The sequence below is a fragment of the Sciurus vulgaris genome, assembly GCF_902686455.1.
Source record: "Sciurus vulgaris genome assembly, chromosome: 6".
In the NCBI taxonomy this organism is placed as follows: Eukaryota; Metazoa; Chordata; class Mammalia; order Rodentia; family Sciuridae; genus Sciurus; species Sciurus vulgaris.
The window spans coordinates 105,156,879-105,170,870 of NC_136466.1; the positions used below are offsets into that span (position 1 = coordinate 105,156,879).

Here is a 13,992-nt window from a genome sequence, read left to right on the forward strand (position 1 = left end):
AATTTGGAAGGGAAAGGAGTGAGTATGAGAATAGAAAAGACAGTAGAATGAATCAGATATATCTTTCCTATCCTTATATAGGAATACACAACCAATGTAACTCTACATCATATACAACCACAATAATGGGATCCTAATTGGAACAAGTTATACTTATTCTATGTATGTATAATATGTCAAAGTACACTCTACTGTCATGTATATCTAGAAAGAACAAATAAAAAGATAAAAAACAAAATAAGAAATAAAATTTGTATTGTAATTTCCAAAGTGCTATAGTATACATAACTTAATAATAAAATAGAATAAATGTTCATTCTTATTAAAAAAAAGAATTCTGGGAAAAGCAATGCCGATGGCAAACAGCAAAATTCAGGAACACATTGGATCACTGATATATGGGAAGGAAACATTTAGATCCATACTAACACAGAGCTCCAAGGAGTCACTGCCTAAGGAATGGTGAGAATTCTGAAGTCAATAAAAACCAACAGCACTTTTGGAATAGTTGGGATCACAACTGCTAAGTGTGTGAACATCAAAGATCTATTCTACGGCCACCATCACTCCAGATGATGTCAATACAGGATGGGAAACAGAATGAGACTGAGGAAAGCCCACAGAGAGCTCTCATTGTTAAGCCCCTGTTGTCACATGCTGCTCTCCTGCTACTCCCACATGTCCCTGGATTTTTAGTCCAAGTTCTTCCTCAAAGTTGTCATCCACTTAGCTTTTTTCCTCTTCTACATTAGCTACAAAATAGGACATTTCTTTCTAGCTATTTCCTTTTTCAAGTAATCTAAGAATAAGCAGGCAGGGCTTTGTTTAAGACTTTTATTGCTAAAGAGAAGAAAACTGACATTGGAAAACAGTACATGTTCCAGAAACCTTAAAAAGTTCTCATAGCAACTTAACCCTGCACTACAGTCCCTGACTTTATTTCTTAGGTATAAATGAGAGAAGTCTGTCTTGATTCACTCTAGCAATCTCTCACGTTCTTCTCCTTGGCCCCAATTCTGTCTTGGATGAATGTCAGACAGTGTTTCTCAAATCATAGCCTGTGGTATCACTGGGCTGACATCATTGCTAGGCTTGTTGAAATTCTTAACTCACTCCAGAATCTGCTTGTTTCTCTAAAACCACATTTAACTCACTCCTTCCCTCTCCGCTTTTCTTTCTCACTCTTTTAAGAATGTTCTTTTTTTTTTTTAATTTAGAAGATTTTAAAAGAGAATGCTTTCCATATTTTAAACATACTAAGCAGATATTTGAATGTGCTGCATGCTGCAAATCAATAAAAATTTCCCTAAAAGTTATTTCCACTGCCAGGTGTGATGGTGCATGGCTGTAATTCCAGTGACTTAGGAGGCTGAACAAAAAGGACTGCAAAGTCAAGATCAGTCCCAGCAACTCAGGGGGGTCCTAAGCAACTTAGGGAGACCCTGTCTTATATATATATTTTTAAAAAAGTCTGGAGATATGGCTCAATGGTTAAGCACACCTGGGTTCAATTCCTGGTACAGGAAAAAAAATATTACCAATATTTTCTTCCTTTTCTTTTAGGAATACTTCTATTTACTAAGACTGTTCCATGTCCATACTTGATTTAAGGTTAAAGGATAATTCTCTATAAACATAAAATATGATACAGACTGCCACAGAAGCAGTGAACTATGTGCAGGTACATCAGTTTCTTCTTTCATTAGTTTCTTACAAGTTAAAACTTTCAGGGTCATACAATGGGCCCTAATGATCTAATGAGTATATAAAAACTGGGAACAGAGGTAAATATGAATGTTGTCAAAAATAACAATGGCTTGATTACTATGGCAAATTTATCTGTCCATTTTTAGTAACAATAGCAAGAACTATAGTCTACATGAGACTGTTTCAATAGGTTTTTAAAAAATTATTACAAAAGCTACACGCGTGGAAACTTTCAGATGGAATGGAAGGAGGTAAAATAAGAAGCACACATATATATAAAATAAGTTTTCTTCCCTGCCTCTTTCACTTTTCAGAATTATGTAATAATATTTGTTGGTTCTAATTATCTCTAAATTTGCCAATTTTTTAATCCATTTTTAAACAGAATTTGATTGTAACAACTCTGAATACTTAGAATTCATCGTATTTGAATGAACCAGAATCACTATTTCTCAAAAAATTTACAAAAGTAATACTTCATCAGTGTACTAACAAAATTCTAGAGGGAACTGTTAAAAAATAAGAATTCATCCCATTATTCATAACTAATAAATTTCCTTTCTTAAATTCATCATCTTGACTGACTAAAGGCATAAAGAACAATTTATCTTCCTTCCTGATCAGCTATAAAACAACTATTTGATCTCTATGCTGTATTTTTCCTTAAACGTCAATGCTGCACTCATAATGAATAGTCAATCTACTATCTCTTATGAATTCTTGTTTTGTTTTGTTTTGTTTTGCTTTGTTTGCAGTGCTGAGGATTGAACCCGGGGCCTTGTGCTTGCAAGGCAAGCACTCTACCAACTGAGCTATATCCCCAGTCCTCTCTTATGAATTCTTGAGGTTTTTCTCCCATTTTTACTTAAAAATTTTCAGTTGAACCCAGGACCATCATCCCAAGACTGAAATTTTATTTTAGTTTGAATAGTATAGGCTCTAAATGTCTTAATTTTATCAAATAATATCTAAGGTATTGATAATTCCTTGGGTTAATATTTCTGAGGGGAATAAAATAATAATCTGGTAGACCGAAGTCAGGCAGACCTGGGCTGAAACTGGCTGCCTGCTCTTGTAACTTACTTACCTACCTCATGTTTCTTTCCAGTAAAACTAGAATAACCCTTTTTCTTTCCCTGTTGTTATAAGAATTAAATAAGATAATATATGTAAAAGACTTGCTATCACTCCAGACTTTAACAAGTGTTTGACAAATGGCAACTATACTATTATTAGTGTTATTACGTTAAAATTAGAAGAATATTTTATGATTAGAAGGCACTTTGATGTATTTTAACTGAATTGATCTTCATAGTAGTCTCACAACACAGGTGACTCTTCCATGGTCAAGTATCATGTAAGTGGTAGAACTGGCATTTACATATGGCTTTCCCACCATAAAACCAGGAAGTCACTCTTCCCGTGTATATCTTTTATTAATATTATTAAAGCAATTGTGATCACCTGATTTTCATCAAAGAGGCAGAATAGTGGTCCTTAGACTACTTTTTACTTTAGAAGGTCATGCTTACATAGTACAAATAAGAGATACAATTAAATATTTGGTGTTTGCCTGTTTGAAAGATAAACATATAAATATTGTCAAATCATAAATACTACAAAAAATTTGTCAAAATGTATTTTTAATTATTTATATATGTATGTAAATATATGTATGTAGTTGTTGATGGACCTTTATTTTATTCATCTATTTCTATGTGGAGCTGAGAATTGAACCCAGTGCCTCACACATACTAGGAAGTGCTGTACCACTGAGCCACAATCCCAGCCCCTGAAATTATTTTTTTTCTGTCATATTAAGCTCTATGTAGAAGGCATTTTGTGCAATGTCTGCCTGAGTATAACACCCTCATAATTTTGTTCCAGAACACAGGCTAAGAAATCAATGGTTAAGTTTATTTAATGCATAAGCTTATAAAAATTTTTAAAAAGACTGTACTTTCTTATTTCAAATAACCATACAACCAACAATTTTTTGGTAAAATACACAAGCAGTGTAAATTTTAAGACATGTGGTTTGAAATCAAGCTCTTCCTTACAAGAAAAAGTTTTTTTAAAAATTGTGAATAAAATGTTCACCCTATTGAAATTAATTTCAACTCAAATTTTCTAACTTGCTATTTTAATGAGGTAAAATTTCTCAAAGTACTACAGCTGTGATCTCCTTATTAAACGTAAGATATAGAAGCAGCATGCCTCAAGACTCAAGCTCAAGAGTACAACTGAGAGGTACAATCACATTTTAAAAGAATTTCCACTTTTTGGTTTGCATTCAGATCTTAACATCAAACTTCAAACAGAAGTACACACTCTATGATTAAAAAAAAAATTCTAAAGAGCATTACAATCTTGTGACAGAATCACTAAATATAGGTTTTCCATTTGTTTTACTTTTTTGATTTATTTTTTCTTTTTAGCAGTTATACTCCTGTCATTTAATCACTGTGATCCAATCAACATTACATGGTCCGCTTGGTATCATTTCATCTTCTGTAAGCCTGAGATCAAAGAATAACTTATATCTCCTGGATTCAGAACAAGTGAAGTTACTATTTATAATAATCAAGGTTTTTCCATAATATAATTTCAACAGATAACAGTAAAACACATAATATTAAGTTGTATGTTTGTCAAAAGACTAATATCATCATTAAAATATTTCTTAGCAAAATAACATTATATTTTCAAAAACAAGACAAATAGTTGAAAAAAATGATATTTATATCCTATCCTCAGATTTTTATTTACATTTTAAAATAGCTTTTCTACTCAAGGTAAGCTGATGAAAAATAAATTCATGTTTGAAGTTACCTCCTGTCCTGATACTGTCACATACTGTGCAGAAGGATTTTTTAATATTTTTCGTATTTCTTGCAAATGTACTTGGATCTTGTCAGTAACTTCTTGAATTTCATCCTTCCTCTTTTTTATTAAAGGGAAGTTAGAAAGATCTTTGAATAATTCAGTTTTATTCCCAATTCTGAAATATGAAAAGTGCAAATACATATATTTAAGTGTATTATTAGATCAGTTATCAATTATATTTTGTAGCATGATGAAAGACCAAAGTGCTAGAAATCAAGAAAATGTGGTTCTAATGCCAGTTCTGCCACTAAATATTTATGGGGATGTTTCTTAACTTCTGAGGATTGATAAAATTATCATAATATAATTTAAATTTTGCAAATCATGATTCCCATGGTGAAACCAAGAGAAAATATGAAATAACAGTCATTTGCCTACTCAGAAAATAAAAACAAATGTAAATGTCAAATCTTTTTTTTTCTTTTTCAAATATGGGACTCTTTGGGGGATGCACTGTGAAATAACTACCCTTTAAAAGGTAACTCTGTCATTATAGAATCTAAATATAAGACAGATCATCCCTGGATATTTAGGAATGAGTACATGATGGCATCTGACACCCATTTTTAAGTTAATAAACTGCTACTATTTGGCTTTGCCTGGGCTTTATCATTTTGTCATCTGACACCTGGGGAAGTAATACATCTGTCCTAGGTAATGAACTGCCTGGGTTTAGACAGCAAAGTGTAACTTACAGCTGTAATGTAAAACTGTCAGTATCTAATCATGTTTCTAACTGAGTACATATGTACTCAAACAACTTCTACCAATACTCTAGCAAAGACTGAAAATCCACACATCAAATAGCAAATGTATTAGATTAATGTTCATTGCTGGAAAGGAAGTCTGGTACTTACTTGGCAGCTTGTTCATTAAGTATTTTTAAGTAATGCTCCACTGGACTGAGGAGTTCAGGAATTTCTAAAATAATTGTCTGCAGCAAGGTTGACTGAACATGAGAATTAACGGCAGGCATTAATGCTTGAAATTCTGACTGCAAGTGATACAGGGTCTTCACGATCAAGAAGAACTCTTGCGTAGAACACTGAAAATAGAAATATTTTTAATCTACACAGCATAAGGTACAAAAAAAGGAAAAGTTTATTTAGTGATCTTTTTAAAGTGAGAAACAGAAAAAAAGAAAACTTTCTAAATTAGTTAGTCCAAATAAAATGCCACTGATAGTTTTTAAATTAGGTTAAACACTACACAATTTTTTGGTTGAACCTAGGGGCATTCTACCACTCAGTTACAGGTCCAGTTTTCACTGCTTTATTTTGTATTTTGAGACAGGATCTTGCTAAGTTGCTGAGGCTGGTCTTGAACTTATGATCCTCCTGCCTCAGACTCCTGAGTCATTAGGATTACAGGTATATACTAATGGCTCCCAGCTAAACACTACACAATAAAATATTTTGAAGAAATAAGAAAATAATTTCAGCCCAGCGAGAGACTTCCACGCAGAGCGAGGCTCGCCAGCCCAGACAGTGGGTCCGGAAGGTGGGCAGCTTCTCGAAGTAGGGACGCCCAGCGAGAGACTTCCCTGCATAGCGCGGCTCCCTGCCCAGGCGGTAGGTCCAGTCCCCAGAGAATGTCCCAGAGGAGGGTTACCCAGTGAGAGGTTCCCACTGGGTGAGTCTTCCCTGCCAGGCGAGGATTTCCCACAGGGGCGACAGAACCAGAGACCCAGGCCCAGAACAGCTATGCCCCAGTCCTCAGACTAGTCCCCCTTTGGCTGACCATCAGTCAACAAGTAGAGTGCCTCTGCCCACTGACAGGGAATATACCCACCTGAAGGCCACCACCCCTAGAGGGGCAGCTTCCTTATGAAGCACCGCATTAAGTTCCTCCAAGACTTCAGGCTACTGAAGGCTAGGAGGTGAGTTATTGGAAATCTACAGGGACACTATAAGTCAATAGGGGAAATCTGCAGTATCTCAGAGTTTCAATACTGGAGGGGTAGATACCTGAGCAATATGAGAAAACAAGGGAAGAAAATGTCCCAAACAAACCTAAATGCTACAGCAATAAAATCCAATGACAGTATGGCAGAAGAAATGTCAGAAAGGGAGTTCAGAATGTACATAATTAAAATGAACAGAGAAGCAAATGATGAGATCAAAGAGCAAATGCAGGCTTTGAATGATCGCACCAATCAATAGTTAAAAGAGCAAATGCATGAAGTAAAAGTTCATTTCAATAAAGAGTTAGAGATACTGAAAAAAACAAAAAAAACCAGAAATCCTTGAAATGAAGGAAACAATAAACCAAGTTAAAAACTCCATAGAAAGCATAACCAATAGGATAGAACACCTGGAAGACAGAACCTCAGACATTGAAGAAAAAATATTGAATCTTGAAAACGAAGTTGACCAAACAGAGAAGAAATCATTAATAGAATCTCCAAGAATTATGGGATATCATGAAAAGGCCAAATGTAAGGATTATTGGGATTGAGGAAGGCACAGAAAAACAAACCAAAGGAATGAACAATCTATTCAATGAAATAATATCAGAAAATTTCCCAAATCTGAAGAACGAAATGGAAAATCAGTACAAGAGGCTTATAGAACTCCAAATATACAAAATTACAACAGACCCACACCAAGGCACATTATAATGAAAATACCTAACATACAAAATAAAGACAGAATTTTAAAGGCTGCAAGAGAAAAAAAAATGAAATTACATTCGGGGGAAACCAATACGAATATCAGCAGATTTTTCAACCCAGACCCTAAAAGCTAGAAGGGCCTGGAACAACATTTTTCAAGCTCTGAAAGAAAACGGATGCCAACCAAAAATCTTATACCTGGCAAAAATTACCTTCAGATTTGACGATGAAATAAAATCCTTCCATGACAAACAAAAGCTAAAAGAATTTACAAAAAGAAAGCTGGTGCTACAGAACATTCTCAGCAAAATATTCTATGAGGAAGAGATGAAAAACAACAATGTAAATCAGAAAAGGGAGGAACTAGCCTAAAGGAATAGCCAAACAAAGGAGTAACCAAATCATATTAAAAAAAAAAAAAATGAGTCAAATGACCGGGAATACAAATCATATCACAATAATAACCCTGAATGTTAATGGCCTGAATTCATCAATCAAAAGACACAGGCTGGCAGATTGGATTAAAAAGAAAGATCCAACAATATGCTGTCTGCAAGAGACTCATCTCATAGAAAGAGATACCCACAGGCTAAAGGTGAAAGGATGGGGAAAAACAAACCATGCACATGGACTCAGTAAAAAAGTCAGAGTATCCATCCTCATATCAGATAATGTGGACTTCAAGCCAAAGTTAGTCAGAAGGGATAAAGAAGGACATTTCATACTGCATAGGGAAGCATAAATCAGCAAGACATAACAATCATAAATATCTATGCCCCAAACATTGACTCATCCATGTACATCAAACAAATCCTTCTCAATGCCAGAAATCAAATAGACCACAACACAATAATACTAGGTGACTTTAACACACCTCTCTCACCGCTGGATAGATCGTCTAAACAAAAATTGAACAAAGAAACTACAGATCTCAATAACACAATCAATAATTTAGACTTAACGGACATATATAGAATATACCATTCAACAAAGAGCAAATACACTTTCTTCTCAGAGGCACATGGATCCCTCTCTAAAATAGACCATATATTATGCCACAAAGCTAATGTTAGCAAATACAAGAAGATAGAGATACTACCTTGTATTCTATCAGATCATAATGGATTGAAATTAGAAATAAATGATACAATAAAAAACAGAAACTACTCCAACACCTTGAGATTAAATAATACGCTATTGAATGATGAATGGATAAAACAAGACATTGGGGGGAAATTTAAAAATTCTTAGAGGTAAACAAGAAGAAACATACATCATATCAAAATCTCTGGGACACTATGAAAATAATACTTAGAGGAAAATTTATTTCATGGAGTGCATTCAATAAAAGAAGAAAAAAAACAACAAATAAATGACCTAACACTACAGCTCAAAGCCCTAGAAAAAGAAGAATAGAGCAACACCAAAAGTAGAAGAAGACAGGAAATAGCTGAAATCAATGAAACTGAAACAAAAGAAACAACTGAAAAAATTGATAAAATAAAAAGTTGGTTCTTTGAAAAATAAACAAAAATGATAAACCCTTAGCCACACTAACAAAAAGAGGAGAGAAAAAACTCAAATTACTAAAATTTGAAACGAACAAGGAAATATCAAGAAAGACACAATTGACATACAAAATATAATTAGAAGCTATTTCCAAAATCTATACTCCAACAAAATAGAAAATCTTGAAGACATCAACACGTTTCTAGAGACATATGAATTACCTAAACTGAACGAGGAGGATATACACAACTTAAATAAATCAATGTCAAACAATGAAATAGAAGAGGTCATCAAAAGCCTACCAACAAAGAAAAGTCCAGGACCAGATGGGTTCTCAGCTAAGTTCTACAAAACCTTTAAAGAAGAGCTCATTCCAATACTCCTCAAAGTAGTCCATGAAACAGAACAGGAGGGAACCCTTCCAAACTCATTCTATGAAGCCAATATCACCCTGATACCTAAACCAGACAGAGACACATCGAAGTAAGAAAATTTCAGACCAATATCCTTAATGAACATCGACGCAAAAATTCTCAACAAAATTTTAGCAAATCGCATGCAAAAATATATTAAAAAGATAATGTACCACGATCGAGTGGGTTTTATCCCAGGGATGCAAGGTTGCTTCAACATCCGGAAATCAATCAATGTCATTCACCGTATCAACAGACTTAAAGTTAAGAAACACATGATGATTTCGATAGATGCAGAAAAAGCATTTTATAAAATACAGTACAATACAGTACCCCTTCATGTTCAAAACACTAGAAAAAATAGGGATAGCAGGAGCATTCCTCAATATTGTAAAGACTATCTATGCTAAGCCCATGGCCAATAAGATTCTAAATGGTGAAAAACTGAAAGCATTCCCCCTAAAAACTGGAACAAGGCAGGGATGCCCTCTTTCACCACTTCTATTCAACATTGTCCTTGAAACTCTAGCCAGAGCAATTAGACAGACCAAAGAAATTAAAGGGATACGAATAGGAAAAGAAGAACTCAAACTATCCCTCTTTGCTGATGACATGACTATATATTTAGAGGAACCGGAAAATTCCACCAGAAAACTTTTAGAACTTATAAGTGAATTCAGTAATGTAGCCGGTTACAAGATCAATGCTCATAAATCCAATGCATTTTTATACATAAGTGATGAATCTTCAGAAAGAGAAGTTAGGAAAACTACCCCATTCACAATAGCCTCAAAAAAAATAAAATACTTGGGAATCAATCTTACAAAAGAGGTGAAAGACCTCTACAATGAGAACTACAGAACACTAAAGAAAGAAATTAAAGAAAACCTTAGAAGATGGAAAGATCTCCCATGTTCTTGGATAGGCAGAATTAATATTGTCAAAATGGCCATACTACCAAAAGTGCTATACAGATTCAATGCAATTCCAATTAAAATCCCAATGACGTACCTCACAGAAATAGAGCAAGCAATTATGAAATTCATCTAGAAGAATAAGAAACCCAGAATAGCTAAAGCAATCCTCAGTAGAAAGAGCGAAGCAGGGGGTATCACAATACCAGATCTTCAACTCTACTACAAAGCAATAGTAACAAAAATGGCATGGTATTGGCACCAAAATAGACAGGTAGATCAATGGTACAGAATAGAGGACACGGACACAAACCCAAATAAATACAATTTTCTCATACTAGACAAAGGTGCCAAAAACACACAATGGAGAAAAGACAGCCTGTTCAACAAATGGTGCTGGGAAAGCTGGAAACCCATACGCAACAGAATGAAACTAAACCCTTATCTCTCACCCTGCACAAAAATCAACTCAAAATGGATGAAGGACCTTGAAATCAGATCAGAGACCTGTATCTTATAGAAGAAAAAGTAGGTCCAAATCTTCAACATGTTGGCTTAAGATCAGACTTCCTTAACAGGACTCCCATAGCAGGAGTAAATAAACAGGAGTAAATAACAGGAAATAAAAGCAAGAATTAATAAATGGGATAGATTCAAACTAAAAAGCTTTCTCTCAGCAAAGGAAACTATCAGCAATGTGAAGAGAGAGCCTACAGAGCGGGAGAAAATCTTTGCCACTCATACTTCAGATAGAGCACTAATTTCCAGAATATATAAAGAACTCAAAAATCTCTACACCAACAATACAAATACCCCAATCAACAAATGGGCTAAGGAAATGAACAAACACTTCACAGAAGATCTACAAGCAATCAACAGATATATGAAAAAATGTTCAACATCTCTAGTAATGAAGAGAAATGCAAATCAAAACTACTCGAAGATTCCATCTCACCCCAATTAGAACGGTGATTATCAAGAATACAAGCAACAATAGGTGTTAGAGAGGATATGGGGGAAAAGGTACACTCATATATTGCTGGTGGGGTTGCAAATTAGTGCAGCCACTCTGGAAAGCAGTGTGGAGATTCCTTAGAACACTTGGAATGGAACCACCATTTGACCCAGCTATCCCACTCCTTGGCCTATACCCAAAGGACTTAAAATCTGCATAGTATAGTGTTGCAGCCACATCAGTGTTCATAGTTGCTCAATTCACAAATAGCCTGATTTTGGAACCAACCTAGAGGCCCTTCAATTGATGAATGGATAAAGAAGCTGTGGAATATTACTCAGTCATAAAGAATAATAAAATGATGGCATTTGCAGGCAAATAGATGAAGTTGGAGAATATCATGCTAAGTGAGATAAGCCAATCTCAAAAAACCAAAAGATCAATGATCTCGCTGATAAGTGGATGATGATACATAATGGGGTGTTGGAGGGAGGCAAGAATGGAGGAAGGAGGGACTTTATAGAGGGAATAGAGGGGTGGGAGGGATGGGAGAAGGAAAAAATAACAGAATGAATCAAACACCATTACCCTTTATAAATGTATGATTACACAAATGGTACGCCTCTACTTCTTGTACGACTAGGAAACAAGATGTATCCCATTTGTTTACAATAAAAAAAAAAAAGAAAGTACCCAATACAGTAAAAATATGGCACAACAGTCACTATCATGAATTTTATTTTATTTTATTTGTTCTAGTTAGTTGTACATGACAGTAGAATGCATTTGTACATTTTAATAGATCATACATAAATCGAGTGTAATCTCTCACTTTTCTGATTATACGTACTGCAGGATCACATCAGTCATGCAATCATACATGTATATGAGGTGATAATGTTTGTTTCACTCTATCATTCCTTCCCCCATACCCCACCCCCTTTAAATTAGTGCATTATTTCTGAAAATCAATTGGACAACAGGTATCAAGAGCATGAAAAACTTAACTTGGTAAGATTATTTCTAAGAATCCATATAAGATAATAATAAACATGGAAAGCAGCTGGAAAGTTTAATGATTGAGAAAATGTTAAATATTGCTAAATATGGTACATGATACAAGCATGAACAATATTTGAAAAGATTTTTATAGACATACGAATGTGCTCATAATATTGTTAAATAAAACATACAGAAAAAAAGAAAATAATTTCAGTAAAAGATAATAAAGTCAAAACTTGTTTGTTATTTTTTCATTTTAAAATACATTGTTTATGACTTTTTTTTTTGCTATATGGTCAATATAAACAATATGAAGGATAATTCTGAGGGAAGTATCAGTAAGACATGACAGCAAAAGAGGAAATTTCTCCCAAATATAATGGGTTCTTCCAAACTGACATGAAAAGAAAGAATAATCCAAACAACTATGGCTAAACAAAGTAAATGTGCAGCTCTTAAGAAAGAATGTCTACACGATTAACTACACAGAATTAAAGATGAGCAAATTGAAACTACAAATTAGCATTTGTGACTTATCAGAATGTCAAAGATTTAAAAGTCTGATAAAACCATGTCACAGATATGAAAAAAAAGACACTTTTATTACTATAAGTAAAAGCATAACCTTTTTGAAGAGCAGCTTGGCATATATTGATAATAAAAAGTGCACATATCCTTTGACTAAGCAATTCCAGTTCTTCAGAATTTATTTCAAAACGTACTCAAACAAGTAGCGGAAAAATATATGTGTAGCTGTATTTAGAGTGGCGTTTTTTTATAATGCTATAAAAACAAATGTCCATCAATTGGGGTCTTATTAGGAAAAACTCAAAACAATGCTATGAAACAGTTAAAAAATAAGAAATCTGTATATACTGATAGGGAACCCCATAATTTCAACATATATTGAATATGTAGTATGCTTATATCATATACATACATATTTTTACACAGTAACATTTTTGTGATTTATCTTTAAATGATATGAATTATTTTCTAAACATTAAAACAAAAACATTTCTAGAAGGGCACAAGTGTAACTTACTCTGGTTACCTCTAGGTAGTAGGTATGGGGAGGCGGCACACAAAGACTCATTCTTTATACCCTTGCATACCACTGTAATTCTTAAACATACACATGAATAACTTTTCATAGTAGCTTCTGGTAAAGACGGTGGGATGGACACATGCATCTAATTTCTCTCCATCTCAGAACTTCAGTCAAGACATTGTTTTAGAATAAACCATAAGAATAATTCAAAGACATCAGCAACAAGATAACATGTTTGAACCTTAAACTGTCCTTATGTAAAACTGAGATACAACCTGATTTACACCCAGAATCTTAAAAGATCTAAGTGGTGCACACATTATCTTTGCAAGCGGGAGGGAGTTAGAGTGGGGAAGGATTAGTTGAAAGCCATTTAAGAAACAATTAAATCCCTGCATCCCCTATTCTTTTCTATGCTATTGGGCAACCAATACTCCACTACCCTATAAGAAGTCTAGATCTATTCCAGGGAAAAGGTAAAACAGGGTGTCTGGATGAGCATCAGAACCAGGAAAGAATGAGGGTACAACTGAAAGCAGAGGTTAAAGGAATGAATGCATGCTGGATGTGTACATAGAACCAAGTGGATGCTGAGGTTCCAGGTTATCACCTTCCATCTCCCATAACATTATTAACTTGTCAGGAGGCTGAAAGAGGTATCTCAAGAGGAAAACTCCAAAGATAACTAGAGCAGTAGTTCTCCCAATAAGTAGCCTAGCTAATTTTACTTTACAGGTCTTTCCTTTTCTTTGTATAACCATTTGACTACAGAGATCTTCCCATCAACATTCTAGTTCTCTAACTCTTGAAAAGAATGAGCAGATACTTGAGAAAAAAAATTAATATGAAACGTAAAGACCAAAATAATAAATCTTGGAGGAAAGTAAGCCTACATCCGTAGAGAAAAAAAAAAAAAAAAAAACTTAAATATTTGATAATAA

The 13,992-nt window shown here is 34.3% G+C and overlaps 1 protein-coding gene across 4 annotated transcripts in view; it reads right to left on the bottom strand.

Moving 5' to 3' along the window:
• MSH3 (mutS homolog 3) overlaps positions 1 to 13,992 on the bottom strand; it is a gene marked incomplete at its 5' end in the record, with an annotated part of 207,246 nt that overhangs the window by 73,781 nt on the left and 119,473 nt on the right. For all 4 annotated transcript variants that reach the window (XM_079145550.1, XM_079145548.1, XM_079145549.1 and 1 more), the window contains 2 exons: positions 4,540 to 4,708; positions 5,451 to 5,638. In XM_079145550.1, the coding sequence (XP_079001676.1) occupies positions 4,540 to 4,708; positions 5,451 to 5,638 (357 nt within the window). The remainder of the gene's footprint in view (positions 1 to 4,539; positions 4,709 to 5,450; positions 5,639 to 13,992) is intronic.